General features: G+C 43.8%; 2 protein-coding genes across 2 annotated transcripts; one reads left to right on the top strand and one right to left on the bottom strand.

Moving 5' to 3' along the window:
• Nucleotides 1-6,621: 6,621 nt before the first annotated feature.
• On the bottom strand, nucleotides 6,622-10,155 carry Tcs1 (Threonyl-carbamoyl synthesis 1). Its single transcript, XM_089570646.1, has 5 exons — nucleotides 9,962-10,155; nucleotides 9,535-9,727; nucleotides 9,037-9,271; nucleotides 8,816-8,952; nucleotides 6,622-6,784 (listed from the first exon to the last, which is right to left on the bottom strand). Exons 1-5 carry the CDS (start codon nucleotides 10,086-10,088, stop codon nucleotides 6,721-6,723), a joined length of 756 nt encoding a protein of 251 aa, XP_089426772.1. The 5' UTR covers nucleotides 10,089-10,155; the 3' UTR covers nucleotides 6,622-6,720.
• Nucleotides 10,156-10,378: 223 nt separating this feature from the next.
• Nucleotides 10,379-25,312, top strand: LOC149358548 (putative ATP-dependent RNA helicase DDX10). Its single transcript, XM_089570643.1, has 19 exons — nucleotides 10,379-10,588; nucleotides 10,811-10,871; nucleotides 11,427-11,557; nucleotides 11,919-12,077; nucleotides 12,956-13,076; nucleotides 13,931-14,045; nucleotides 14,190-14,286; nucleotides 15,305-15,409; nucleotides 15,572-15,734; nucleotides 16,204-16,288; nucleotides 16,558-16,656; nucleotides 17,805-17,892; nucleotides 18,964-19,052; nucleotides 20,407-20,668; nucleotides 21,995-22,135; nucleotides 22,802-22,966; nucleotides 23,437-23,499; nucleotides 24,165-24,316; nucleotides 25,094-25,312. The coding sequence occupies exons 1-19, from the start codon at nucleotides 10,379-10,381 to the stop codon at nucleotides 25,275-25,277; spliced, it is 2,490 nt and encodes an 829-aa protein (XP_089426769.1). The 3' UTR covers nucleotides 25,278-25,312.
• The last annotated feature ends 210 nt before the right edge of the window (nucleotides 25,313-25,522 follow it).

The following is a 25,522-nucleotide window of genomic DNA, read 5'->3' as shown; positions in this document are numbered from 1 at the left end:
TACATTCTAATTTATCAGGGAAAATTCAGGGATGACTTCGTGTTTTATAGTCTTTCTTGCATATGCTGCCACGCCACCACCACGGTTGATGGCTCTGTTTCTTACGTGGCATACATAATCTTTAACCTGCATGGGACTATCGCGTTCGGTTAGCCATGTCTCCGAGAAGAACAATATGTCAAAGCGAGATCTAGTGTGTACAATTAAATCATGTATGCAGTCTTGTTTGTTTCTCGTACTACGAGCGTTTATGTGTATCATAGAAAGAGACCTATTAAAGTCTGAGTAAGTCTGATTAAATGTTCTGTAATCATAATAGCAACACTGAAAGTTGTTTACAGAGTCCATTTTCCTTAGTCATCCATGCCGCTCGTGTTCAAGTCATCTAACCTGTCATTTGATCTAGGTCTGCAGTACAGGCAATGTGGACAATAGTCCACGTGTCATCTTGTCGAGCTAGCACTTTTCCTCCGGCTGTCCGCACATATACTTCCATCCTATGTCCTTGTTCTTTTTCTTAGCAGCCCCTAACAGTTGTTCTGCCTTCCTTGTCAGATGTTCGTTGACATAGATATCTCCTGTTTCATCAAACCCAAGTGTTTTTGCGTCAATTTTTGTTTTCCGTGCTTTGGCGAGAAAGCCTGTAACCAGCACTCACACAACTGGCCCATACACCTCCCCGTGCTCCTCCCCTCCCATAGCGCAGTAACTGTCACATCTGGCTGGACACCGGAACAGTGCCGTAAGGGAAGGGGTAAAGGAGGGAGTGAAAGAATAAAGGAAGAGAGAGGTGACGTAGTGTTGTGTTTTCCTCAAATCTTCTTCTGTCGATGTGAAAGGCTGTGCACGTACAGCACAACAATTTGGACGGGCACTCCAGCGCTCGTCCCGTTCATCGTCTCTCTGTACCACGTCGTTCTGTCAATGTTAGCGCCATCCATTGCAAAAAAAAAAAAAAAAAAAACACCGCTCCTCAAGGTACGGCGACAAAAGGCGGTCTCCCTCCTTGCTCTGAATCACGGAAGCCGTGAGTCCGCAATGGCTTGCAGGCTACAGCATTATGGAGTATGTGAGCCGCATAGCCTTCAAGGGAAGGAGGAAGAGCTGCAGAAGTGAAACCGTGTTTTATTCAGGCCGGGTTCAATGACTGGAAAGGCTGAAAAATTCCAGAGCCACGAAAAGAGCCAATTTCGCTGCGTCTCGGCAAGCCTCCAAAAATCGAGAGAAAAAGGATTGTGTGTAGTCTCGCGACGTTACAGACGCAATCTTTGGGTGCAGCAGAGGCTACACAAGAAACGGTCCTTTGTCCCCGTGCCATCTTTTCTTGATTTTTTCTCTAATTCATCTTTTCTTGGCAATGCTGCAGGGGTGAAAGGCTACGGAGCCCAACAATGAACAACACAGCACGGGGACAAAGGCCGTCTCTTTCCCTTTCCTCCCTAGCCTCTGCAGCGTTGCCAAGGAAAGTTGTCTCCCTGGACCCCCTCTCTACAGGACTTCCCCCATTCACTACCATTAACCCGCCTGCTCTTCTCGCCCGAACAACGAACAACCCACTCCCTACGGCGTCGGGACAAAGGACCGTCACACCCTTCCTGCCCAGCCTCTGCTGCATTGCCATAAAAAGTAACGGGTTGGTGAAAAGCGGATTAGGAAAACATCCAGGCTTTTGCTATGGCGGCCGTTGCGACATCGGTGCAAAATATGTACTGTCGTAGTAGCAGACAGCAGGAGGAAGCCGGGCAGGCACTGCGTGCCAAAGTAAGTCCACGGCAACCCAAGGATGATGGAGACCTTGATCAGCGAGGTGAACGATCACAAGACGTACCTGCCTTGGAGTGATGGATGGAGCGCCGAGATAGATGGCTCAGGAGAGACATTCAGAACGAGCTCATAGAAATTATGGCTCACAGCGTCGATGCAATCGGACTACGTTGCAAATACCTTCCGTTAGAAAAAAACGTAATAGTACCAGTCACTGTGGTAATAGTCCACTCTGCAATCTTTGTTGCGAACATTCAGCGAACTATATTCAAGAAGAGTCTTCTGGCGGGCTAGTTGGTGCTTTTCATTCATGGTTAAACTGCGCGAAGAAAACACGGACAGAGACAGAAAAACACGTACACACACTGAGCGCAGAACTTCTAACTTTTATTCGAAAAACGCTTCGGGCATTACCTTTTATGCGCTCTCATATAGGTACCATATAGGTATCAATAGGTATATAGGTATCATATAGGTATCATATAGGTATCAATGGTGCATAAGCTTGCACACACTGGTATAGTTTAGATTGGCGCTCTGGCGGGTCGGCGCATCATGTACACGTTACTGTCAATACTTATCGGTTTCTATCCCGGCTGTGTCATGTGGTGGTTGTTTAGAGCGTATAAAAGGTAATGCCCGAAGCGTTTTTCGAATAAAAGTTGGAAGTTCTGCGCTCAGTGTGTGTACGTGTTTTTCTGTCTCTGTCCGTGTTTTCTTCGCGCAGTTTAACGATGAATTCAGCGAACGTAATGAGACTAGATTTTTTTTAGGCGCCACAACTGTGCGACATTCGCGTGTCATGAAGGTCATACTTTAGTATATTTGAAAAACGTTCTGCTGGCTGTAATTAAACGTACGATCAAAACATGTGGCGTTTTGGCCAGCGGCTGTACCTTAATTGCGCACAATAGACCTCTCCCGGCCTATGTCATCAGCGCACGTGTTTCTGGTTCGATGGGCAAAACATGCGCCGTACCTCGAAGGTTCACAATGGCAGAAGAAAGGCTGGGAGGCGTTTCGAATCGGGGAACAAAGGTTGTGGCGGAGCGCTCGGCACCAGAACAACCGGTTCAGAACCGAAAGTCATCGATTTTGCCCATCAGGGCATGCCTTTTTGACGTCACACTGCTCACATCAGGGTGGCCAGCGGTGGCCCGGTATAGGCTTGTGTTTGCTAGCCTATGCGCCGGCGGCCAACTATTGCCAGGCATTTGCCAGCGGTCTGTTTGACTTTTGCAAATAATAGGCCGACACAGCAGTTGGCTAGACGTTGCTCGACGCTGGCCCGAGCTAAGTTGGCCAAGCGCATCGACAACCAACCATCGCCCAATTTCTCTTGGGTCGCCCTTTCAAGCGTCATTTTCTGTTTCCACTGAAAACAAGTATTTGTCCACCTGAACAGTATATGTTCCGACCTCAAGAAAGACGATCTGTTACTTTTCCAGCGCAAAATGTTAGCAGTTGTTTCTACAGAGATGTGTAAAATTTCCCACAGTGTGTCACAATGTCTGGAAATAGCAACATCAGGTTTTCTCAGGGACACGCCCAAGGGGCAGCGGAGTCAGTTCCTGTTTTGAAGAAACTGAGAGAAGAAAAAAATATTATTGCTAGGGGCAAAAATCTGTCTGCATAAAAATGGCAAAGGACGCACTACCCAGCTGACTGTTTTATCAAACATTATTTACTGCACTTGCAATATAAAGGTTTAAGGCTTAGGGGGCTTTAACGTCCCAAAGCGACATATGCTATGGACGCCGTAGTGAAGGGCTCCGGAAATTTCAACCACCTAGGGTTCTTTTACATGCACTGACATCGCACAGTACACGAGCCTCTAGAATTTCGTCTCCATTGGAATTCGACCGCCGCGGCCGGAATCGAACCTGCGTCTTTTGGGTCAGCAGCCCAGCGCCATAATCACTGAGCCACTGTGGGGGCTGCAACATAAAGGAAACTATATTCACCTGAAACAGAAATACTGCCAGAAATAGCTGCAAGTGCATTTTGGAAACAATCGTGTACAAAGTGCATTAAAGGGTTAAAATGGTGGGAAGAGTTGGTTAATAGAGCAAGGCTACTGGTCTGGCCACTGTTTCCCAGTTCTGCCCTGGTCCTAGTCTAGCTGCTTCAACAAACTTTATGGGACTGCTGCAATCAGGCTCTTGGACCATCCTCTAATCTGCACTTCCTTCTGCCCGCTCATGTCCATAACCAGTGTGTGTGTGAAGGGCCTGCAAAATCATTGATGAATCTAAGCATCCTTTACCAGCGTTGTTTGGGCTGAGTCAAAAGTTGCCCCCCACCAGCTCAGGCCTTGACAGAGGCACCTTGGTGACACACACCAAGCCACAAATTTTTCATTGGACGTCATACTCGATGTACAGGCTTGAAGGCAATGTGTGTGATGCTCGGAAGGGATTCTGCGCATGTGAATTGTTACAAGCCCATGAGAGTCAGCAGCTGTATTGGTACTGCACCTCGACCAATCACATTTTGCTCACCGCACGGCGTTATCATCATATCTGCAACTGCGACGTGTACGCTAGGAAGCCTTACCACGGGCTTTTCTTTACACAGTAAAATTTAAATAAAACTCGTACTTTTTGCCCACCCCCTGCTGCCAGGCAGTTTTCATTGGCTAGCAGTCAAATGCAGGAATTTTCGGCAACAACACTTTGTTATGCTGACATACAATGCTACGTCCTCAAGCTTGAAGCAAAATTTTTCATTTTTAAGGCTGGTTCCAGTAAGTTGTTTCATTCATTTGCATTGCATGATTTGCTGGAACAGCTTAACACTGCACCCCCTCAGTGGTGTTAGGCCTGTTTGACATGCTGCAACTAGAACAAAAATATTGTTGCGAAAGCAACACTACGCTAGTCGCCGAGCCATGAAAGGTCATACTGCGCATGCGCGAGGAGCAGTGACGTCACACAGCTGGCGTGCCGCCTTCGCCAGTTGCGCATGCGCAGTAGCGGCGCATAGCTAGCGTGCCGGGGCCGCCGAGCCATTTAGCACAGCCGAGGAAAGGCTGTACTGCGCATGCGCGAGGAGCAGTGACGTCACACCGCGCACAGCTGGCGTGCCGCCCTCGCCAGTTGCGCATGCGCAGTAGCGGCGCATAGCTAGCGTGCCGGGGCCGCCGAGCCATTTAGCACAGCCGAGGAAAGGCTGTACTGCGCATGCGCGAGGAGCAGTGACGTCACACCGCGCACAGCTGGCGTGCCGCCCTCGCCAGTTGCGCATGCGCAGTAGCGGCGCATAGCTAGCGTGCCGGGGCCGCCGAGCCATTCAGCACAGCCGAGGAAAGGCTGTACTGCGCATGCGCGAGGAGCAGTGACGTCACACCGCGCACAGCTGGCGTGCCGCCCTCGCCAGTTGCGCATGCGCAGTAGCGGCGCATAGCTAGCGTGCCGGGGCCGCCGAGCCACTCTCCATCGCCTCTCTCTCTCCCCTCGTTGCTTTCGCAGTCCTCCAGTTTTAACAAGAGCTAAACCACACTGCCAATTCTTTGGTGCAGTTGGCGATACTGCAGTGCAATTTTTGGTCTGTGATTTCACATGCAATGCATACCCAGCAAATTAGGTTGGAGCTACAAGCAGTGTTGCTTGATGTTTGCAGATGAAACCCATGATTAAAGGGTCAGTCTACTGAATTTTATCGACCATATTTTCTTTGCGGAAACCGATAGCTCTTTACTCAAATTACCGTTTAGCCAGCTGTGGTGCCAAGGAATGCGGTAGAACATTTTAAAATAGAATTTATTAATGTGGGAACACATCTGTATGAGATGGTAGTCTCATCTGGCAACCATCTGGATTTCCGCCGCGCGGCGACAAACATGGCGGCGCCCGTCGAAGCCGGACCTCTCGCTTCGGACTGAATTCTCGTTGTTGCTGCCTTTTTCAGTGCGTTCACTGGCCATAAATGGGGCGCCTGTCTTTCGCTTCGTCTCATCTCGCCTATAAGAAAATATATGAGATAAATTTGCTTTATTTTAATAATTATAGTGACGATTCTGCCTCTCCTAGGCTTAAGTGGAGAGTCGGTTTGTTTACAGCAATAGTTCCCGTCCTGACGACCAGATGGCGCCACTATAGGCTGAGTTTATTTTTGCGTCTCTGCTAGCATACGCTGAACTAAAAGTGGGAATGCGCCTGCGTTTTGCGTATGTGTAACTATAAATATTCATGTGATTTACAGAAAAAGCGAGCGGTACGCCTTCTACAGTTTACTAGAACAAAACGTGCGTTTCTCTGACATTGGGGCATACAAATGGTACGTAGTATGTTCACTTATGCTTCTACAAAAAAAGACTACCACTTTCTTGAACAAAATGAACGTTTGGGGTCGCCACCATGCTTCTTTACGCGACTTTTAACGCCGAAATAAAATATAAATTCCTGCCTAAACCGGGCGCAGACCCCTCGTTATTGATGTTATAGGGTGCCAACTACCAGAATATGCCATTATTTATACACTCATCTCGGTGAGTAGACTGACCCTTTAAATGCGACAGTAACGCAACACGGAATGTGTTTACATTATAATAGTGTACTTTTAAATGCATGGCAATATTTTGTAGGTTTGGTTAGAATAAACAGTTTTGCTTCCATGGTGGCAACTCCTCCCATGTTACCCCTTGTGGCAAGCTCTCTTGGTGCTCCCTATTGGTCAGTCGGAGAGCAAGCACACTGACACTGCAACTGAATTCCAACCGGACAGAAACGTTGTAAGCCGTCTGTGGCTAGAACGACACTCTCTCCTGCCGCAGACCAACAATAATCGCAGCATGTGAAACGGCATTACTCTAGTGCTTCCTCTTAACACCAAAATGAAAACAAATTAAGCAATATAAAAAAACAAACGACAATTCGTGCTTTATTATCTGATGTTATTTGTACATGAATGAAAAACAATCTGCAATCATGACTAGATGAAAGCGGCTTAGGCACACTACAGATGATGCATTTCTTTGAGGTGGAATTCTTGGAGAAGCTTTCTGCACTGATGTGGCACACTGAAAGATAAATGGAATAAAAGATGCAGCACACACATATGAAAGACACAATTACCTTTCTTTTATAAATTCAATATCAAACGTAAAACTTGACCATGTTTTTTGTGTTTAATGACTTTGGATATACTATGTCCCTGCACTAAGCTTGATTCAAAAATTAACCGTTCTTAGCATATTGAACTCTCATTAAAGGTAAACTAAACTGCACTTTATTCCTTACATCACTTATTGCCGAAAGTAAGTGTTCAAATAAAACAACGTTTGTCATAGTTTTCTCACATGCACAATGGCTATGTGTGTTTTGCAGACTGATGTAGACTTGAATAACATGGTTCAGTCTCCTGAAAGTGCCCTTGACCAAAACCGCCTTTCAGAAGGAAAAGGTCATTTCTCCTACACAACAAGAAAGTGTATTGTCATGGGAGGTATGGAAAGAGCCCTAGACAATCTCACTGACAAAAGAAAGGGGGCTCATGCCACTAAAAGACTGTTCATTGGGTGAACTGATCCTCACAAACTGGGGAAAAAAAAAGCGGCAGGGTTTTAATGCTGTTCAACTGAGCAGACATGCAAAAGCATGTGTTTAGCCTGGTTGGCTCATGGTTTTGCTTTGATGGGTCATCGGCACGTCTGACGACGATAATAGTTTGATATAAGCATTAATTGAAGAAGATGACGATGTACAATGCACAGCATGAGAGTGTGTTGCAGTTTAACATGAGGAGTGATCGGCTGTAGTGATAGCATAGTGCTGCTCTGCAGTCGCCAGCGCAGCTGATCTGTATGTGCCGCCGCAGGTTATATTGCCCAGTCGTGGCAATATTTATTTTATTTATTTATTCATTTGTGGTTTGGCCAAGGTTACCCTCAAGGTCAAGCTTCACACAAACTCAGTAAGCCGGTTAGACTTTGAAGCCGCGGTGGCTCATTGGTTATGGCAGTTAGCTGCTGACTCGAAAGATGCGGGTTCGATCTCGGCTGTGGCGGCCAAATTTCGATGGAGGCAAAATTCTAGGGGCCCGTGTACTGTGCGACGTCAGTGCATGTGAAAGATCCTAGGTGGTCGAAATTTCCGGAGCCCTTCACAACGGTATCCCCATAGCCTTAGTCGCTTTGGGATGTTAAACCCTCATTAGCCATAAACCATAGTTAGACTTGGTGAGGTAGTGTTTTTGCACTAAAATACGGTGGAGGCAAAAGAAGCAACTGTATTCAGCAATGCTGAAAATGAGAATCACTGCCACTCTCAGCTGTGTTTTAAAGGTGACGAAGAACTTCTGAGAAAAGGCACAGAAAGCACCGATAACTATCACAAACATAATAATAGAAACTGTTATACATCGTGACAACCTTTACAAAGAAATCTGATCACATCTTGCATTTCAAGTAAGCAAGTGCCCGTAACAATGAATAAAGAACATGAGCAAAGAATAAACAAACACTGCTTCACTGTGTGCTAAGCATACCACAACAATGTGACATGACAGCAGTTATGTTGACCTTTCTAGATACAGGTCCTTTGATAGATATAGCGCGATTTTTGCTATCTATGGTGTCCATAATGCATTAAATTTTGTGGATGGTTGGGATATAGGGTTTAATGTTCCAAACCTACAAGGGACGCTGCAGTGGAGAGCTCTGGATAATTTCAACCACCTGGGGTTTTTTAGTGTGTACCAACATCGCACATGGCCTCTATCATTTCGCTTCCATCAAAATGAGACTCCATGGCCGAAATCAAATACCCCTTTTAAGTCAACAGCTGAGCCCCATAACCACTGAGATGCTGTGGCGGCTATTAAATCATACGTTAGCAACCTTTTCTTTAGCAACTACTAGTCCTGGAAGCCAGGACTTTCTGGTGAATAAAATGATAATGAACCATAGTGATACTGTTTTCCTTGCACTGAAAGAAATAGTCCCATATGAAATACAATGTCTAGTCATGAACAATACCACACTGTTGTGTTCCATTTTGGTGGCTCATGGGTAAAACAGAAGACCACTGCCTCACATCTAAATGAAACTTACCAGCCTTCTCGTAGGATCTTGAAGCAACCAGGCAATGAAAAGTCAATGACAGTCGATCCTTCCCTATGGAAGCCAGACAATGACAAGTCACCCCCGTCGAACACAGCATCTAGGTATGGCCAAAGGCTCTGGAATTCCTGAGAGTGAAAAAGCCAACATAAAACGAATTCCCCCTGGTCCTTTCATCAGCCAGAAAAACGTTTGGGCCTGAGATACTTTACCTTCACAGTCAGTGTGCTCATTTCAGAGCTCACATTGGCACTTGTGAGTGCCAGTGGTCCACCACACCGCTTGGTTGTTTCTCTGATGAAATCACTGTCTGGAACTCGTACACCGACGAGATTTGTGTGAGGATTTAATGCGGGGTTCAGACCCGGCGTCCGGCAAAACACTGCAGTCACTGGTCCCGGGAATAGTTGACGCAACAGGTTTTCGGGGATAGAAACCTCGGCCCACCTAAAAACAGGCACGAAAAAGTACCGTTTCAGTGCTTTGACAATTTCCTCTGTTTAGAAGGCACAAAGTGGTGGACAGCCTCTAAATGTTCCAGGCCGATCTTTCGATCTTTCGTACAAAAAATGACGACTCCTGATTTTCCTAACAAGTGCGTGAAAATATCAGGCCTCGGTTCATTCTTGAGGTAACACGTGGGCCGGCACGACAAGCAATAAACGGTTATAGTGTCACTTAAGTTCCAATGTGAAGTTGGTACAACTTACAGCGGTATGTCAGCGACTTCGTGTACGCAGATTGCGACGGGTTTCCCGGCATCTCTCCTCTTCAACTGAAACAGACGTTGCACAGAATCGGAATGCTGCGCGAGAGCTGCGACGCCGTAAATTGTGTCTGTAGGCACTGCGATCACACCACCCGCTTTCAAAATAGAGGCTGCTTCTTGGGCCGCGTCAAGTCCTGAAAAAAAAAAAAAAAATTAGAAAGCTGCTCGGCGCAAAGTGGCACTACCGCCACTACACAAACACTTTACTGAAACGAAGCTAGCACGATTAACCCGGCACTGACATTACGGGGCAGATAGAAACAATCGTAACCTGAGACCAGCCAGTGCAAACGGACAAACTCGGCCCGTCAGATGATGAATGTTAACCTAACCATTGCGTCAGCAGTGACAGAATGAATGGCACCTACCGCTGCGGTTCAGTGGAGACTTCACTGAAATTATTTTCGGCCTAGTGGACATCGTATCACGTTCTTGGTTCTTTACTACAGCTGAGCACATTCTTCGCAAGTGTGATTTCATAACATTACCGCGCATACCGTTGTCTTCGCCGGCGAAATGACACTAAAGAGCAGCATTGGTGTCACAGCTATCACAGCTGCAACAACGCAAAACTTGCATGTGCAGCGCCATGCTTGTAGAGCTTGAGCCGAAGTAAAACGTGAAAAAAAAAAGATCTTATTTTTGTCTGTCGCATTACAAACCACATTTTTAATAACTTGTCAACATTTTTAAAATTTTAAATTACACAAAATATTGAAGTTTTGTTGTTATTTGTAGATTTAGCCCTTTCGCTTGTTCAGCGCCACGTTTTCGATGTACTCAATATGGCAGCGGCCACACGTGAAAACATGGATAACGCGAATAACCACCAGTCTGCGGATAAACGCGTGTTTACCAAAAGAAAATGGAAGAAACCGTCGAAGAAATTCAACCAACGTGGAGAAAAGGAATCAATGAAAGGTTACAGAAAAAGGCAGACGAGAGGGCTCACCGAAAGGGAAGAAATCGAAAGACTGCGAAGTCTCTACGAAGACGTAAGTGCAGGACTGCGGGTCTTGTCATCTGCAGCATCGCTTTAGTAGCTTCGTGGTTAGCTTTTATTGTTTCACGTTAGCTGGACACTTTTCTCAAGGCAGTACTTTGCCGAAATTTATTCTTCTTGTTGGAAGTTATGCGAGCACCGTGACCTCAGGTTCTGTGCGTTCTGTCAAACACATGGAACACATTTATACGACATTCCATTCTCTTATGCGCAGTTTGACTCCAGGGCGGTGGAGACATTCAAGGACTTCCCACTGTCAACAAAGACACAGCTAGGTGAGTAGAAAAGAGGTGTTCAGGCGAGCTGCTTTGGAGGCAGCGCCTCTTCGCCACACTTGAAGTGCTTAACTGGGTCAGTCACGGCACGTTACTTCGCACTTGCTCATAAGCTTGTGGTAGTCCTTCCTCGTGTTGCGTATGCTTATCCCCTTGGAACAACAGCACCAGTGGCGGGTCAAGGCTAAACAAGCTGAATCGCGACTACCAGGGTTATTCTGGTTGTTAATTACCAGTCACCTTATTCTGGTTGATCATTACCAGGCGCACCTGCACTCAACATAAGTTACGAACAAAATTAAGTCATGTAGCCTAGCAAACCCGCTACGTTTACTAACACTAGTTGCTCTCTGAAGGGGTTGGATTAACTGCATGCTTTGATCAAAACACCGCGTTTCTAAAATCTCGGTTATATGCCTTCCTCTACATAGGCCGAGAATCGACAGTTTACGTTATGTGGCTCTAAAGGCCACATCTGTTGCAAGCTCCACTAGTTCAGAAAAATCATTTGATTTTTGTTGATGATTCAAGGAGTGCGATTTGTGCCTACCGCAGGACTGCAAGAAGCTGGTTATGTCACTCCAACTGACATTCAGAAAGAGGCCATTGGACTTGCGCTGAGGGGTTTGGATATTCTTGGAGCTGCCAAAACTGGCTCTGGGAAAACGCTTGCTTTCCTTATACCGGTAAGATGCAGAACAGCTTCAGGGACTCCGTACATTGTTGTGTGGACATCTTGTTTCTATCTGCTTGTTTTTTTTACCACGGCAAAACTAGCATCTGTGCAGACTGCTTTTATTCCAGTGCTAAGTGTGCTGATAAAGAGTGAAAGTTTTTAGCATAGCAAAACATATTTGATTTTTTTTTGTGTGTGTGAATTCAGGTGAGCAAAACCCCCTCTTTGATAATTTAAAGTGATGTAGTGATGTCTTTCAGATCACTTTTCATAGCAACAAAATTTATGAAATAGAAGATAAGCATTCAGTATTTGTTTTGTCTTACTATGCCACAAACTGTTTCGATCTCTGTTTACTATGTTTTGTACAGGTGCTTGAAAAGCTGTATTGTGAAATGTGGGCTCGTGACTATGGTATTGGCGCGCTGATCATAACACCGACACGGGAGCTCGCATACCAGATTTTTGAAGTGCTGAAGAAGGTTGGAGTTCACCACGACTTCTCAGCTGGTCTTGTTATAGGAGGCAAGGTGAGAACACTCAGTTTCACATTTCATAACATTTAATTTTCTGGTTTAATGTCATATGTATTTCTTTTTCTTTCTTCCTTTTTTAATTTTTATGCCCTGAAATGTGTAAGAAATGCTTTATATTTGTGAAGTGCATTAATATGCGTGTTTAATTTTTTCTGTTGTTGCCTTTTTGTTTCTTTTTTGCACACTACTATTGTTTAGAAGTATATTGTGCTACTTGGTTTCGCTGCACGGTTTATCACTGCTAGCTTGTTGGACTCCGCTTAGAGCGAGCTGGGCCCAGTCAAGCTACGTTTAAATGGATTTTTCTTATTTTGTCATGGCATCACTTTTCTCACAGTAATGAGCTAAAAGGTTGATTTAGTTTAATTTATTGATGTTCTGTTGCAATGTGCACTTAAGACCCTACTGCCGCTGTTTGTGTAACTTCATTTCACTATGCACGCTGCTCAGAGTGAGCACAAAACTTTCAGAATAACTGTTTGTTCAGTAGGTGTTATATTCAAGGGTCTAAAGCTTTTCAGTTCAAAACCCTCTCATGAATTCAGTAGTTTAGGACTTCATTAATGCTCTTTGATAATTTTGCTGATTACACTGTAAAAATACACTTGCTTGCATTGGCTTGCATGATCTTCAGCATCACTTACTTAGCCTTTTGGCCTTGTCTTTATATGTTTCTGATAGCTAACTATTTTTACTCATGCTTCACCCACCTGTTCTGTTCATGCTGAGAATCCAGGCAAGGTTCCTTTATTGTGAGATGCTGGTAGCCCACCTGCTTTTCATTTTTGTGCTTCAGCTGGTGCTGACTATTTCTTCAGTGTTTAATTCTTCCTGGTGGCATTAAAATTTACCTTGCAATGCTGCTCTTGTAGGACTTGAAGTTTGAGAGCAAGAGGATGGGTTCCTGCAACATCGTGATCTGCACGCCTGGTCGCCTGCTTCAACACATGGATGAAAATCCGTTGTTTGATGCCACCCAGCTGCAAATCCTAGGTACAGTGGTTAACTAATTCAGTGTAGCTGTGCACAAGTAAGAAGTAACTCAAACTAAATGTTGGTTTAAAACTGAGTGGCAGACATGCTGCAAGTATTGCATATTTTTATGACAGGAAGCTGAACTGACTTGCGAGACATCATTATGGCGCGGGTGTGCTGACAATCTGCTTACTTTGAAACATGTTAAGCTCGTGTTTGGGCTCATAGGCGAGCTGAGCTCTCTCTTTTACATTGTTGCAAGCATTCTTTAGTCTTTTGTTGGGGCCAAAGTGTTAGTGGCCATGCTGCTGTGAACAAAGCACTGATAGAAGGTTCCGTACATGCAGTATCAGCAACTGTTTAGAGTGTTACAAGTTTCAGTTTCCTTTGAATTATCAACTATAAATGCCAAGGTGAGTAAATACAACACTGTTGTTGTCTACATGTGCATCAGAAGCATTTCCAAATGACATCTAGTTTGTAAGCTGCATTAGTAGTGTGTGAAGAATGAAGTGATTTTTTAGTACTAAGTGTTGTTATCAGCATTAGGCCAATGTTCCCAAGTGCTTAGGTTAATGGATTTAAACACAAATAATTGCAGTTGTTAGTTACATTTATAGTTAGCAGCCATTGCCCCCCCCACTCAGTTTGTCACTAGCTGCAGGCCTGACCTTGTGGTAAAAATGATACTGTCAGTGATTCAGTAAACAAGAATGAGTGGCGGGAGTGTTTTATACTTCTTGGCAAGCTCATATTGGAGATCGTGTCCTTTTTGCTGAGCGCCTGTGTGTGAGTTTCACATTCATTTTGTTTCTCATGTAATTGTTTCTCATGTAACATTTATCACAACTATAAAATGTTAAATGTTTCAGTTCTGGATGAAGCGGATCGTATTTTAGACCTGGGCTTTCAGCAAACCGTCAACGCTATTATAGAAAACATTCCACTTGAGCGCCAAACGTTGCTTTTCTCAGCAACACAAACTAAGTAAGTAATAGACTATCATCATGTTTGGGTGGAAAGTTTTTATGATGCTTTAAAAAATATATATTTTCGGTATCTTTAGCCCATTCTTCCATGTTATAGTGTTTACCTTCCACATACTATTTTCTGATTTCTTCTACTCTCTAGATCGGTGAAAGACTTAGCTAGGCTAAGTTTGAAGGACCCGGCTTATGTGTCAGTTCATGAGCATGCAAAGTTCACAACGCCTGAAGGCCTCACTCAGGTACGCTTTCTTCTCCTTGCTGCATTTCATTGTTATCCTAGTTGTGGCAGATGCTGTAAACAGCCTCTGGAGGTCATTATTTATTATTTTGGACAAATTTATGTTCATGAGCATGATTACAAGTGAGGTGCTTGCTGGTGTGCTGGATAGTCATGCGTAATGCTTCTTGGCAGCAGTATTTCTGTGCTTGCCACATGCAAAGTATTGCTTCAGGCACATGCTGGTATATTTTATAATGTACATACTCAGGCATATATTGTGCCAAGCATTGTGAGGGAGCCATTACTTAACGTTTTCAAATTCATGTACTGCAAAAAGCTATTAATCCTCATTTCTACTGTTGCACATTTGTACAGCCTCCCTGATTTTTAATAATATAGCGCGAGCGTCGACCGAACTGCTGGTCAGCGCCTTATAACGGCGATAAGCGTGCAACAAGGCGAGAGTTCGCGCACGCGCACGAAGGCAGAGCGTCGTCTGCTACGCTGTTCCGAGCACGAGGACACACGCCCTGCCGCAATATCAGTTCACAAGATCCCGCCAAGTCGTAGAGCGCATGCGTATGATTAATATGTGATACTTCCTTTCCTTTTATTTTTTCTTATCGGAACTTTGCATCGCCAGGCTGGCCTCCCGTAGTAGGCAAAAAAAAAAAAGAGGGAAAGAAATCATGTCTCATGCAGTCTAACATATTAATCATGCGCATGCGCTCTACGGCTTGGCGGGATCTAGCGAACTGATATTGTGGCAGGGCGTGTGTCCTCGTGCTCGGAACAGCGTAGCAGACGACGCTCTGCCTTCGTGCGCGTGCGCGAACTCTCGCCTTGTTGCACGCTTATCGCCGTTATAAGGCGCTGACCAGCAGTTCGGTCGACGCTCGCGCTATATTGTTAAAAAACAGGGAGGCTGTACAACATAATTTTAATCTTTTTAGAGGTTACGTACTAGAATTGGAATGTGCATTCTGCATGTTGACGGGGGGAAGTTCCTGACTAACATGTCTTGTTTCTCTGCGCAGAGCTATGTTGTGTGTGAGCTGCACAACAAATTGAATCTGCTTTGGTCGTTTATTCGAAACCATCTCAAGCAGAAGATTCTTGTGTTTCTGTCCAGCTGCAAGCAGGTGTGTGGGTTCTTGTTTTTGTTTTGTTTTCTTTGCCGATTTAATTGTAACCAAATTTCACTGGGACATGAGTGAGTGGCTGTAAGAGTGAGGAGATATCGTTTTGGTTTCATGGGGTTTAATATTGCCTCTTTTTTTTCCGTTAATGTTCCTGCCACTCAGGTCAAGTACGTGTACCGTGCCTTTTGTCGCATGAGGCCCGGTATGACCATCTTGGAGCTGCACGGCAACATGTTCCAGCTCAAGCGCATGGCTGTCTACGATGAATTCTGTCGCAAGCAGAGTGCTGTTCTGATAGCCACCGACATTGCGGCACGGGGCCTGGGTGAGAGGCCGCAGATATTGAACTTTACTCTTTGTGATAGATGCCTCGGACAGGTGTTTATTTTAATTATTTACTTTGGTGCCTTACTTTTTCTTTCCATTTGCTGATTGTTGAGCCCATTGTGAGGGCATTATTACGAGGTTGTGAGTTGAACCTCAGCTGAAAATTCCTTAGCTTACTGTGCCGTGATGTAAGGCTCTGTTAGGCTCTGTTTTTGATGTGCTGTATAGCACTTGAAACATAATTTTCATTTTGAAATGTCAAGCCCGCAGACCCTTGGCAGAACCCTGAAAACTTACTCTTGAGCTTTTTTTGTTTTCTATACTTTTACGCTTCGCACCATTGCATGTTTAGTGCTGAATGCTGCCTTGCCCTGGTTTGCTGTCATCTGTGCTCATTACTTATAACCTCCTAGTTTTTTACTTCCTGATGTGCACTTAGTTTGGTTGTTATGATCATTTTGCTGCAGATTTTCCAGCTGTGAATTGGGTGATCCAGCTTGACTGCCCTGAAGATGTCAGTACCTACATCCACAGAGCTGGAAGAACAGCCAGGTTTGTGCCTGCTGACATTACATGGGGTGCCAAAAAAGCCGTGCTTAATGACACCCTGTCCATGTTGTGTCCAAATGCTTTTCTTACTGCAGCATCTTTGTAATCAGTTTCAAACATGTCTAGAGGGTGGGATGGTTACTTTCCTGTGTGTTGTAACTTGTTCTCGTGCAGCACACTACAAAAGATATAACTTTTTTGTGTAGCTCAGTTCTGGATATTTGGTGAAGCTTGGGATCAGTGTGGCACAGCTTTTGTCACTGTGCTTGCAGGTTCGAAAAGGATGGTGAAGCACTGCTGATCTTGCTTCCATCGGAGGAATCGATGGCTGAACAGTTGACGAACAACAAAATACCGATTTCTAAAATACAGTGAGTGCAAACTGCATGAATTTCTTGTGCTGGATATTAACAGCAGAAGTAGTTACTTCTTGTAAACCTTGCCGTAATAGATGCTTACTATCATGCTAATGTTGAGAGAAAAACATGTTTCTCTGTTTTTGCCCCCAATCAGACAGACAGGCTACTTGTACGACGGTTGTACGATGCTTTATTTCACGCTACTGCAGATAACAGTGGAATATTTAAAGAATTTATTTTCTTTAACTGCCAAATGGGCTGTTAAGGGGGGATGTGGGGATCAGATCACAAAAAAATCGCTAAAAAAGTCGATTTTTGAAAAGTACACTTTTCGGCATCTCCAACACTGTTTCTATGTTGTACTGAAATATTTCACGCAAAAATAAACTTTAAGTGCTCCAAATAAATATATTTGTCGGCATCTACACATAGACAGTGTATGCTAGCTTAGAACTTTCAGGCTTGTTTTCTCGAAAGTTTGTTTTGAACTTAATACCTTGTTCATAGAAAGCGTAGCACAGCAATGGGTGCATGGATTTTTAGCCCGTTTGTTTTGTTGTGATCACTGAAATGTGATCTGCGTCGGGACAGTCTCAGATTTACCATTTAGGCACACATGTTTTTATTACATGATAATTAGAGCATGATACATTCTAAACAGAAAAGAAGGTGCATATTGTGTCCTTTAAAGAAAAGAGCAGAGAAATAAAAAAAAAAAAGAGAGTCTTGATTTACACCACACTTCTTAGTAAATATTAAAAGCATTTACAGACCTGTAGCCTGTTTTTTTGTCATGTTAGGCTTTCCACAAGGAAGCAACATGGGGACAACATACAAACAATGATAAAAGGGAACCTACTGAAGCTGTCATTGTGAAACTTTATATCTGATTGTTTGCTGCTGTTTTAAACCAGTCTGCCAAATTTCATCACTCTAAGTCGAAAAATAGAGAAGTTGCCTTTGATCTCCTCATCCCCCATTAAGTGTGTTGAAAATGGGCCCATCAAACTTTTGTTCAAAAAGTGCCCAGAATGGCAAACTATTAAAATTAGCAGAAGAAAGCTGAGCATGCATGCTCTGACGCTAAACATGTTTGTATTTTGCTGTTGGCCGCGACTTGCAGTCTTCCAGTTCTAAGCTTATTTTGGCACCAATCGCAGGGTGAATCCCAGGATGTTCATGAACGTACAGAAGAAGCTGGAGGCCATGTGCGCCAGGGACGTGGCACTGAAAGAGAGTGCTCAGAGAGTGAGTGCTTGGACTATGCTTGTTCTCGTGCAGTAGTTTGCTTGAACGGGAGACATGTGGAAGGTATGGCATTATGTCACCCAGATATGAAAACCACTGAATGTCGCAAAATAAATATCGTACTGTTTTGTGCTAGTCCTTTCTCTTAGCCAGCTCTTTTCTCATGGGCCTCAACAATATTAGTGCCTGATGTTTAACTGTATCCTTGTAAAGATGCATCAGCATCCAGTTGTATGATCTGGTCAAGCTTTTTCATATACCAAATGCCCCGCCGCAGTGGCTCAGTGGTTACGGCGCTCGGCTGCTGACCAGAAAGACGTGGATTCGATCCCGGCCGCGGCGGCTGAATTTCGATGGAGGCGAAATTTTAGAGGCCCGTGTACTGTGCGATGTCAGTGCACGTTAAAGAAGCCCAGGTGGTCAAAATTTCCGGAGCCCTTCACTACGGCGTTCCTCATAGCCTAAGTTGCTTCGGGACGTTAAACCCCAACAAACCAAACCAAACCATTTTCATATACTAATAACATCTGGCGCAGCAGCTTCACTTCTAAGCACTTAGAAAATGCTCCTCACATATGTAATGTGCTGTTTCTTACACGAGGTGGGTTTGTGTATACGAATTAAATTTCCATTTTGTGCCATGCTGTAAAGATCTTTGTATGCATATTGTACAGTGTTGTGCATCCTTGTTACTGTGGCAAACAAGTTACCGCAACACCCAAGCTCTGTGCATAGTTTCACTGCAAATGAGCTAGCGATTGAGGCGGAGAGATTTCTAAGTCTTCATGATAAAGATGCACAATACTGTATGTTTTGTTTGTGATAATGCTGTAACATTGCAGTAATGATTTTTATATGTTTTGTTCATATGGGTTGCGGAGGATAGTAAGCATTTTGGAGAACACCCTATTTTGTTACTCTATTTTGGTTTGAGCTGCCATTGAGGTTGCTTGAATGTTCTCTTAAAAAATTCAAGCATTTATATTGCGAATTTCTTTGTATGTGCATTTTTCTTGCTCACAAGGGATATTAAAAGTTATTTTGGTTTAAACCCGTATCTTTCTTTTTCAGTGCTTCACAGCTTATTTGAAAAGTGTATTTCTCATGAAAGACAAGGCTGTGTTTGATGTGACCAAACTTGACCTGGATGCATTTGCGAGGTACGTTTTGTGGCATCTTCTTGGGCAAGGATGTGCGTGCTCTAGGAATTATTTTAGAAGGCTAGAAATAAGACGTGTTATCATGTTCTTGAATATCTTAAGTGTGGTAGACAAGTGTAAGGAAAAGGGGGCGGGGACTCATTATAATAAACATATGAAAGAAGCGAAGAGTCATTGAACCAAGGAAAGCAAAGGGAATGCTTCTTTTTTTTTTCTTATATTAAGTATGTTAGGTAATGGCTTCTACAATAATACAGTAAAACCTCGTTGATACGTTCCCTGTTCATACGATTTCCCGGTTCGTATGCTGAAAATCGCAGGCATTAAAAATGTCCCATTGAGTTGCACTGTATTTTTCCTGGTTAATACGTTCCCGGGAAACACGATTTCCCAGCTACTACGTTTACAATTTTGACAATTAGTGGTCGTATAATACGTTTATTGACCAAACGCACATGTGCAGACGTACAAGTGGGCCGAATGAGAGAGCACGCGACCCTTTTTTTGGCCGTCTCTTGCTGTGGTGGCTTCTCTGCATTGCCTAAATGCAACGAGGCGAAGCACTACTACCACGAACAAAAAAAAAATAAAAACGGCGCGCTAGCATTCGCGACAGCCGTTTTTGCGAGGACGCGATGTGAAGAGGAGAATTGCAGAAGTTTCTTCGCGGTGCATAAGGGCAAGGAGGAGAAATTTTTCTGGTTCTGGGGAACGCAGCTTAAAAAGCAGAAACACTGCGACATTCAACCGCCGCTGTGGCTTCCCCACGGTACCTGGGTGCAAAGGGGAAAAGCATAAAAAAATAAATGACAAGGAGAAGATTTTGGTTACTTTCGTCGTTGCCGGCGACGGAGCGGATGCATTACGAATTTCCGTCCGCGTTAAAGACAGCGCGAACGCGGACTGAACTCAGCGAGCACTGGAATAGGATCTGTTCAGCTCTTGGGCCAAGAAATGCCAATCGACTTTTTGTAAAGGGAAATTGGCAGTAAATGTTTTTTACCTCATCAACAGCTATATTTCTCAGAATTAGGCGGTCTGGATCATACCTTTTCCCGGATAATGCGTTTTCCCCGCAATTAAAAAAAGAAACATCAACGAGGTTTCACTGATGCTATTTTATCTGTTGGCCTTGAAGAACACGATGTTTTGGTTCATGGCTTAAGACATGGGCAAGTGAAACTGCTTAAACAGTGCGCCGTGAGCAGTCAGTGCAATCACACTCATATTAACCCCAATGGTTCTAGAGCGCTATTCACTGGCAAGTGTACTCCAAACCTAAGCTTCATTAGATCTATACTGCGTGTACTGGCCTCCTATTCAGTCGTATGCAAACCCGTTCTTGATGCCGCAGGTCCTTGGGGTTGGCTATGGCTCCCCGAGTGAGGTTCCTTCAGAAGCACATGAAGGAACTCGAAGCGAAGGAAGCCAAGCAGAAAAAAATCATTGAAGAGAAGGAAGCAAAGGCACAGAGTAAGAGCAACAGTCAAGCAGAACAAGACTCCTCCGTAGCACCCATAAGAGGTCCTGACACCAAGGCATTCCAGTTTGATGTGTCAGATGAGAGTGAAGATGACATCTTTACGGTCAAGAGGACAGTGACCTATAATACAGACGTAAGTAATGTGGTAGAAATATTTTGTGAACATTATATCTGGGAGAAAGATTTAGCGATATGATACATAGTTTCTTAATTTGTTAGTTGACTACTTAGTGTGCCTGTATTAGCTAGAACTGCTGATCCTGACATGTATCACTTTTTTCACAGCTTCTCTTACTCAGCTGTCAAAAAGCCTAGGATACCAGGTTCTATGCTGCATTGTGAGACAAAGAACTGTTTATTGGTATTCATTGATTAGCTCTTTGCCTTTGTTGATCTGTGGGTCATGAAGTCAAAAAGCTGGCTTGCATTGGCTCTTGCCAGGAGCTTGAATGGAGCTGTGATCAACTGTAAAAAAGTTTTGCGTAGTGAAGCTTTTCAAACGCCTTGTTGTCCGGGCTTAAGGGGGGATGAGGGTCTTGAAAACTTTTTCTTTATTTGTTAACATATCTTCCTGAAACTTAGCACCTCGGTGTATCATTAAATGCTGATTTCGAATATGCATTTAGATTTCAAATATCTCAGCTGGAAGGAAATATATGGCAAAATAAAAAATCGTAATTAGGTCATTTCTTACGGGCCTTTTTAGTAATTTATCAGTTGAATAAACATTTTTAAAGAATAAGCAGACATTTGCAAAGGCCCAAAGCACATCCTAAAGCTAACAGAATGTCTACAAACTAATTTTATTGATCATAAATAAACCACAAAGTTGGAAAGAAAAAATGACGTTGCAGTAATTAGCCCACACTTGGCCTAATTGCTCATTTGTCAAGTTTAAAGAAAAACAGAAAGCTTTAGGATGTGCTTTGGGCCTTTGCAAATGTCTGCTTATTCTTAAAAAATCATTCTTTAACTGATAAATTACTATAAAGGCCCGTAAGAAATTACCTAATTTGAATGTTATTTTGCGATAAATTTTCTTCCAGGTGAGATATTTGAAATCTAAATGCATATTTGAAATCAGCATTCTATGATACACCTGCTTGCTAAGTTTCAACAAGTTATGTCGAAAAATAAAAAAGTTTTCAAGACCCCTCATCCCCCCTTAACATTTTCGTCTTCGAGCCCCACCGCGGTGGCTCAGTGGTTATGGCGCTCGGCTGCTGACCTGAAAGACGCGGGTTCAATCCTGGCTGCGGTGGTTGAATTTCTTTGGAGGCGAAATTCAAGAGGCCCATGTACTGTGCGATGTCAGTGCCCGTTAAAGAACCCCAGGCGGTCGAAATTTCCGGAGCCCTTCACTACGGCGTCCCTCATAGCCTGAGTCGCTTTGGGAACCCCAATAAACCAAACCTAAACTTTTGTCTTCGAAATGTACTTGCATTGTCCCTTTTTGTAGGATGATGACAAGGACGCTGCACTGGAAGAGGCGGGCAGGAAGAAGAGACAGAAGGCTGTGACCAAAGCTGCCGTGGCCAAGAAGCTATTGAAGAAGAAGGTGGTGCCTAACAAGAAGCTCGTCTTTGATGAGGAAGGCGAGGTGAGATGTGTGACGCTTCATCCACTGCCTTTTCTGTGGGCGCCGCTTGTTAGTACAGTACTCAGTGCAGCAGTTGAAAATTGTTAATTCACAAGTTACCTTTTAGGGGCTTGCTGTACTACTAAATGATACAAGTCATCATTGCAAGTGATAATGTAAATTAGTTATCCAGAACAAGAACCGATTGGGCATGCATTTAGCATTCTCTACTTGCAGATGAAGTTATGCTATGCTTAATTATGTGACATCAATGGAAAGGTTATTTCTTTCAAGTTTGTTGCTTTGTGGATATTTGGGCGAGGAAGCGTGACAGATATTCTGAAATCATTAAGGTCTGGGGTGCCCTTTTGAACTGTGGAACCGTGTTTGACATGAAATGAGCGTCTCAGCTATTTTGACGAGAATTGAGGTTCTCTGATTTTTTATTGTGGCCTGTCGCAAGATTGGCCTGGGCCTGCCATAAAACACTGTGCTTAGCCTCTGTGAGAGACTTATATAAATGCAAACTTGATACATAGTTCATGCTGCTGAGCATGAACTCATTGCCTGGTTCCACTTGCTGTATGCCTACGTGTATTCATTTGGTGCCATGTTACTGCAGTAATTTGCAGTTCGTGTGGCACTGCTTGCAGCTTTCTTAACTTGAAGTGTTATTAATGCCCACAGGCTGTTGAAGGCATCAACGTCCAGAAGGCAGATGTCATCAAGGAGTTGCTCAAGGAAGAGAAGACACCCTCTGGTATCGACCTGGAGATTTCTAAGAAGATTCTCGAGGAAGAGGACAAATTTGACAAGCAGCGTTATCGTGAGCGAGTCAAGGCAATGCACAAGGTAAGATCATTGTGATTGTTTTCACGAGCCTGTGACAACTGCCCTAAGAAGAGCTTGACTCTGCACTGTTTTCACTAGTGTTATGCTCTTTCAATGCAAGCCTGTCTTTGTGCTCCTTGTTGCACAAACTTGCTCATTTGTTAAGTCAATGACTTTTGCTGAGACAGTGCAGGCTGTATATTGATGGGCTACAGCATCTTTAGCAGCAAAAGCAGGGCTCAGAGGCATTAAAAAAACCAAATGTTGAGCATATATGTATGGAAACGTCTCTAGTGATTCGTCCTAGCCAAGAGCTTTTTGTTTAGCGCTTGAAGCTGCATTCTTGTTAGGTTTGAAACCGTCTGTTATAGCATGCCTTTTTTCATATTGGTAGAGAAATGTTGATGAGTTAATGAAGACCTCTCGAAATACTAACCTGTGGCACTGTTCGTATGTTTTGTTGTTTAAAACTTTTATTTTTCTTGTTTCAGATGAAACGGCTGAAGATGCGACAAGAGCGCAAAGAGCAGAGTGGAGAGGCTGTAGCAGAATTGGTGCGGATAACTTTGTATCTCTGTTTGAGCTCTGTATTAGCTTTAGATCCATTGTTGACCATCAGAAAACGTGTCAGCAGCGCTGTTAAATGATTTTTTTTTTTCACTCTTTGAGGCTGCATGGGAGTCCACATAATTCAGCTGTCTCAGAAAGGCCGCAGGTGCTGAACAAATTGACTTGTTCACTTTCAAAGCAGCCGCAAAAAGTGATCACATTCTTCTTTCATGCTATTTTAGTACTTATTATTGCTGATAGGCTGTTTCTGTACGTTGTTCACTGCCGTAAACTGGCTCTGCCCATGTGTAGCATTAGCTGGCGACACGTTATTCTGAGAGGAAAATAGGTTTATGGGGCTTAATGGCCCAAAGCGACTCAGAGAGAGAGATAATAAACTTTATTAAAGGAAAAAGAATTGCATGTAGGTGGCGTGGGTCACTGTGCAATGTCAGTGAACATTAAGGAACCTCAGGTGGCCAAAATTAATCCTGAGCCTTTCTCTGTGGTGTCCTTTAAAGCCCACGTGTCTCTTTGGGGTGTTAAACTCCAGAATTAAGAGTCAAAAGTAGTTCAGTAGTTTGGCAGTCAGGAACCTTATGTGGTAATGAAGGCTGTCAACTTAAATGCTGATGCACCAAACTGCGATACTTCATTTTGTTCCCAACAGGGTGCTGGCAGTGGAAGTGACGAAGAAGAGTCTGAAGAGGAGAGTGAAGAAGGACAGGAAGATGAAGAGGAAGCGTCAGAGGCAGAGGACAGTGATGTGGCAGGGCCCAGCTCTGAGGCCTCAAGCTCTCAAGATGATGAACTGCCAGAGCGGTTTGTTGGCTACTTTTTTCCTGCATTGCTGTCCTATGGAGTGGATGCGCACTTCTTTTCTTTTAGTTCGCTACCACTTATAGTGGCCATTTCCTGCATTGAGCCATTGTGTGTTTGTTGGTCTGAAGCCTACTCTGTAGCCCCGCAACCTGTCCGTGTGCCTGTCCACAACCTGTTGCATCAATTCACTAATCAGAGTTGCATTAGTGGCAGCAAGGCTTGTTAACATCTGGGATGAAGTGTGTATTGCACCACAAGCTAATGCTGAAGCTGGCATAGTTGCGTACAGAAGCTGTGGTTTAGCAGTCATAATTATGTGCCTTTCATATGAACGGCATGTTTTGAAGGTGCTGGTGGTAGCTGCTGCATTTGGTGGGGGTGAGGTGTTATCTGGGATGGGACCCAAAATTTGTGGAAAAAAATTGTTCATAATGATATTCTGTTTGTCTTTTCTGTTGTTAGATTTTTCATGCTGTATTCATGAAATGGTGCTAACTACATGACCACTGTGTTGAACAGCATATTATGACTTATCACGCTCTCTTCGTTTGTGTACATATTTATTTTGCATGCAAATTTAATTCAATCAGCACTTTTCGCATATTGTGTGTGAAAAAGATATGCTTATAATTATGCTAAGTTTTTTCGCTCCTTATTTTCAAGGTTACTCACCTTCATATAGCTTGGCATCCTATCACTCTGAATATCGCCACTGTATTCATATTACCTTTCGTAGACTCCTAAGCTTTGGTTCTAATTGTGGCTGTATACTTTCAGGCGGAAAAGGCTGGCCAGCCAAAGTAGTAAGCAGCCAGTACCAAAGAAAAAGCTGGCTAGAAAACAGCCGCTGTATGCCAACAGCGACAGTGAAGAGGAAGGTGATGAGCTTGCACCTATGGACACTGGTCTTGATTTGAAAGACGATGAAGCATTGGCTTTGCATATGCTGTCGAAACGGTAATTTATAAGGTGTAATAAAATGTGATGTTCATGCAATGTGGTGGCTAAGCTTCTTGCCAGAAGACCTGTACTCTGCCTGCACTAAAGTTTTGTTCGATGCAAAGTGAATAATTCTGGTTCAATTTTGACAAGCTCATTTAGATTCAGGGAACAGTGATATATTCCTTTTACTGACAGTCTAAATAGCTTGTCGGGTAATTTGTGTCTCAAGCCTAAGATTCTTATTTGAGAAATGTAACTTACCGC

This window comes from Amblyomma mixtum, chromosome 2, assembly GCF_055824585.1.
Source record: "Amblyomma mixtum isolate Tamu chromosome 2, ASM5582458v1, whole genome shotgun sequence".
NCBI lineage: Eukaryota > Metazoa > Arthropoda > Arachnida > Ixodida > Ixodidae > Amblyomma > Amblyomma mixtum.
The sequence above is the reverse complement of the archived record's forward strand: the minus strand, read 5'-3'. Positions and strand labels throughout refer to the sequence as shown.

Excerpts from the sequence above, each read along its gene's own strand:
- Tcs1 (XM_089570646.1), bottom strand. The coding sequence starts at position 10,088 with ATGCGCGGTAATGTTATGAAATCACACTTGCGAAGAATGTGCTCAGCT. Across the intron at positions 9,728-9,961 it reads GTCTCCACTGAACCGCAGCG|GACTTGACGCGGCCCAAGAA; the intron begins GTAGGTGCCATT and ends TTTTTTTTTCAG. Across the intron at positions 6,785-8,815 it reads AAGATCCTACGAGAAGGCTG|TGTGCCACATCAGTGCAGAA; the intron begins GTAAGTTTCATT and ends TTTATCTTTCAG.
- LOC149358548 (XM_089570643.1), top strand. The coding sequence starts at position 10,379 with ATGGCAGCGGCCACACGTGAAAACATGGATAACGCGAATAACCACCAG. Across the intron at positions 16,657-17,804 it reads ATACCGATTTCTAAAATACA|GGTGAATCCCAGGATGTTCA; the intron begins GTGAGTGCAAAC and ends CACCAATCGCAG. Across the intron at positions 19,053-20,406 it reads GACCTGGATGCATTTGCGAG|GTCCTTGGGGTTGGCTATGG; the intron begins GTACGTTTTGTG and ends TTGATGCCGCAG.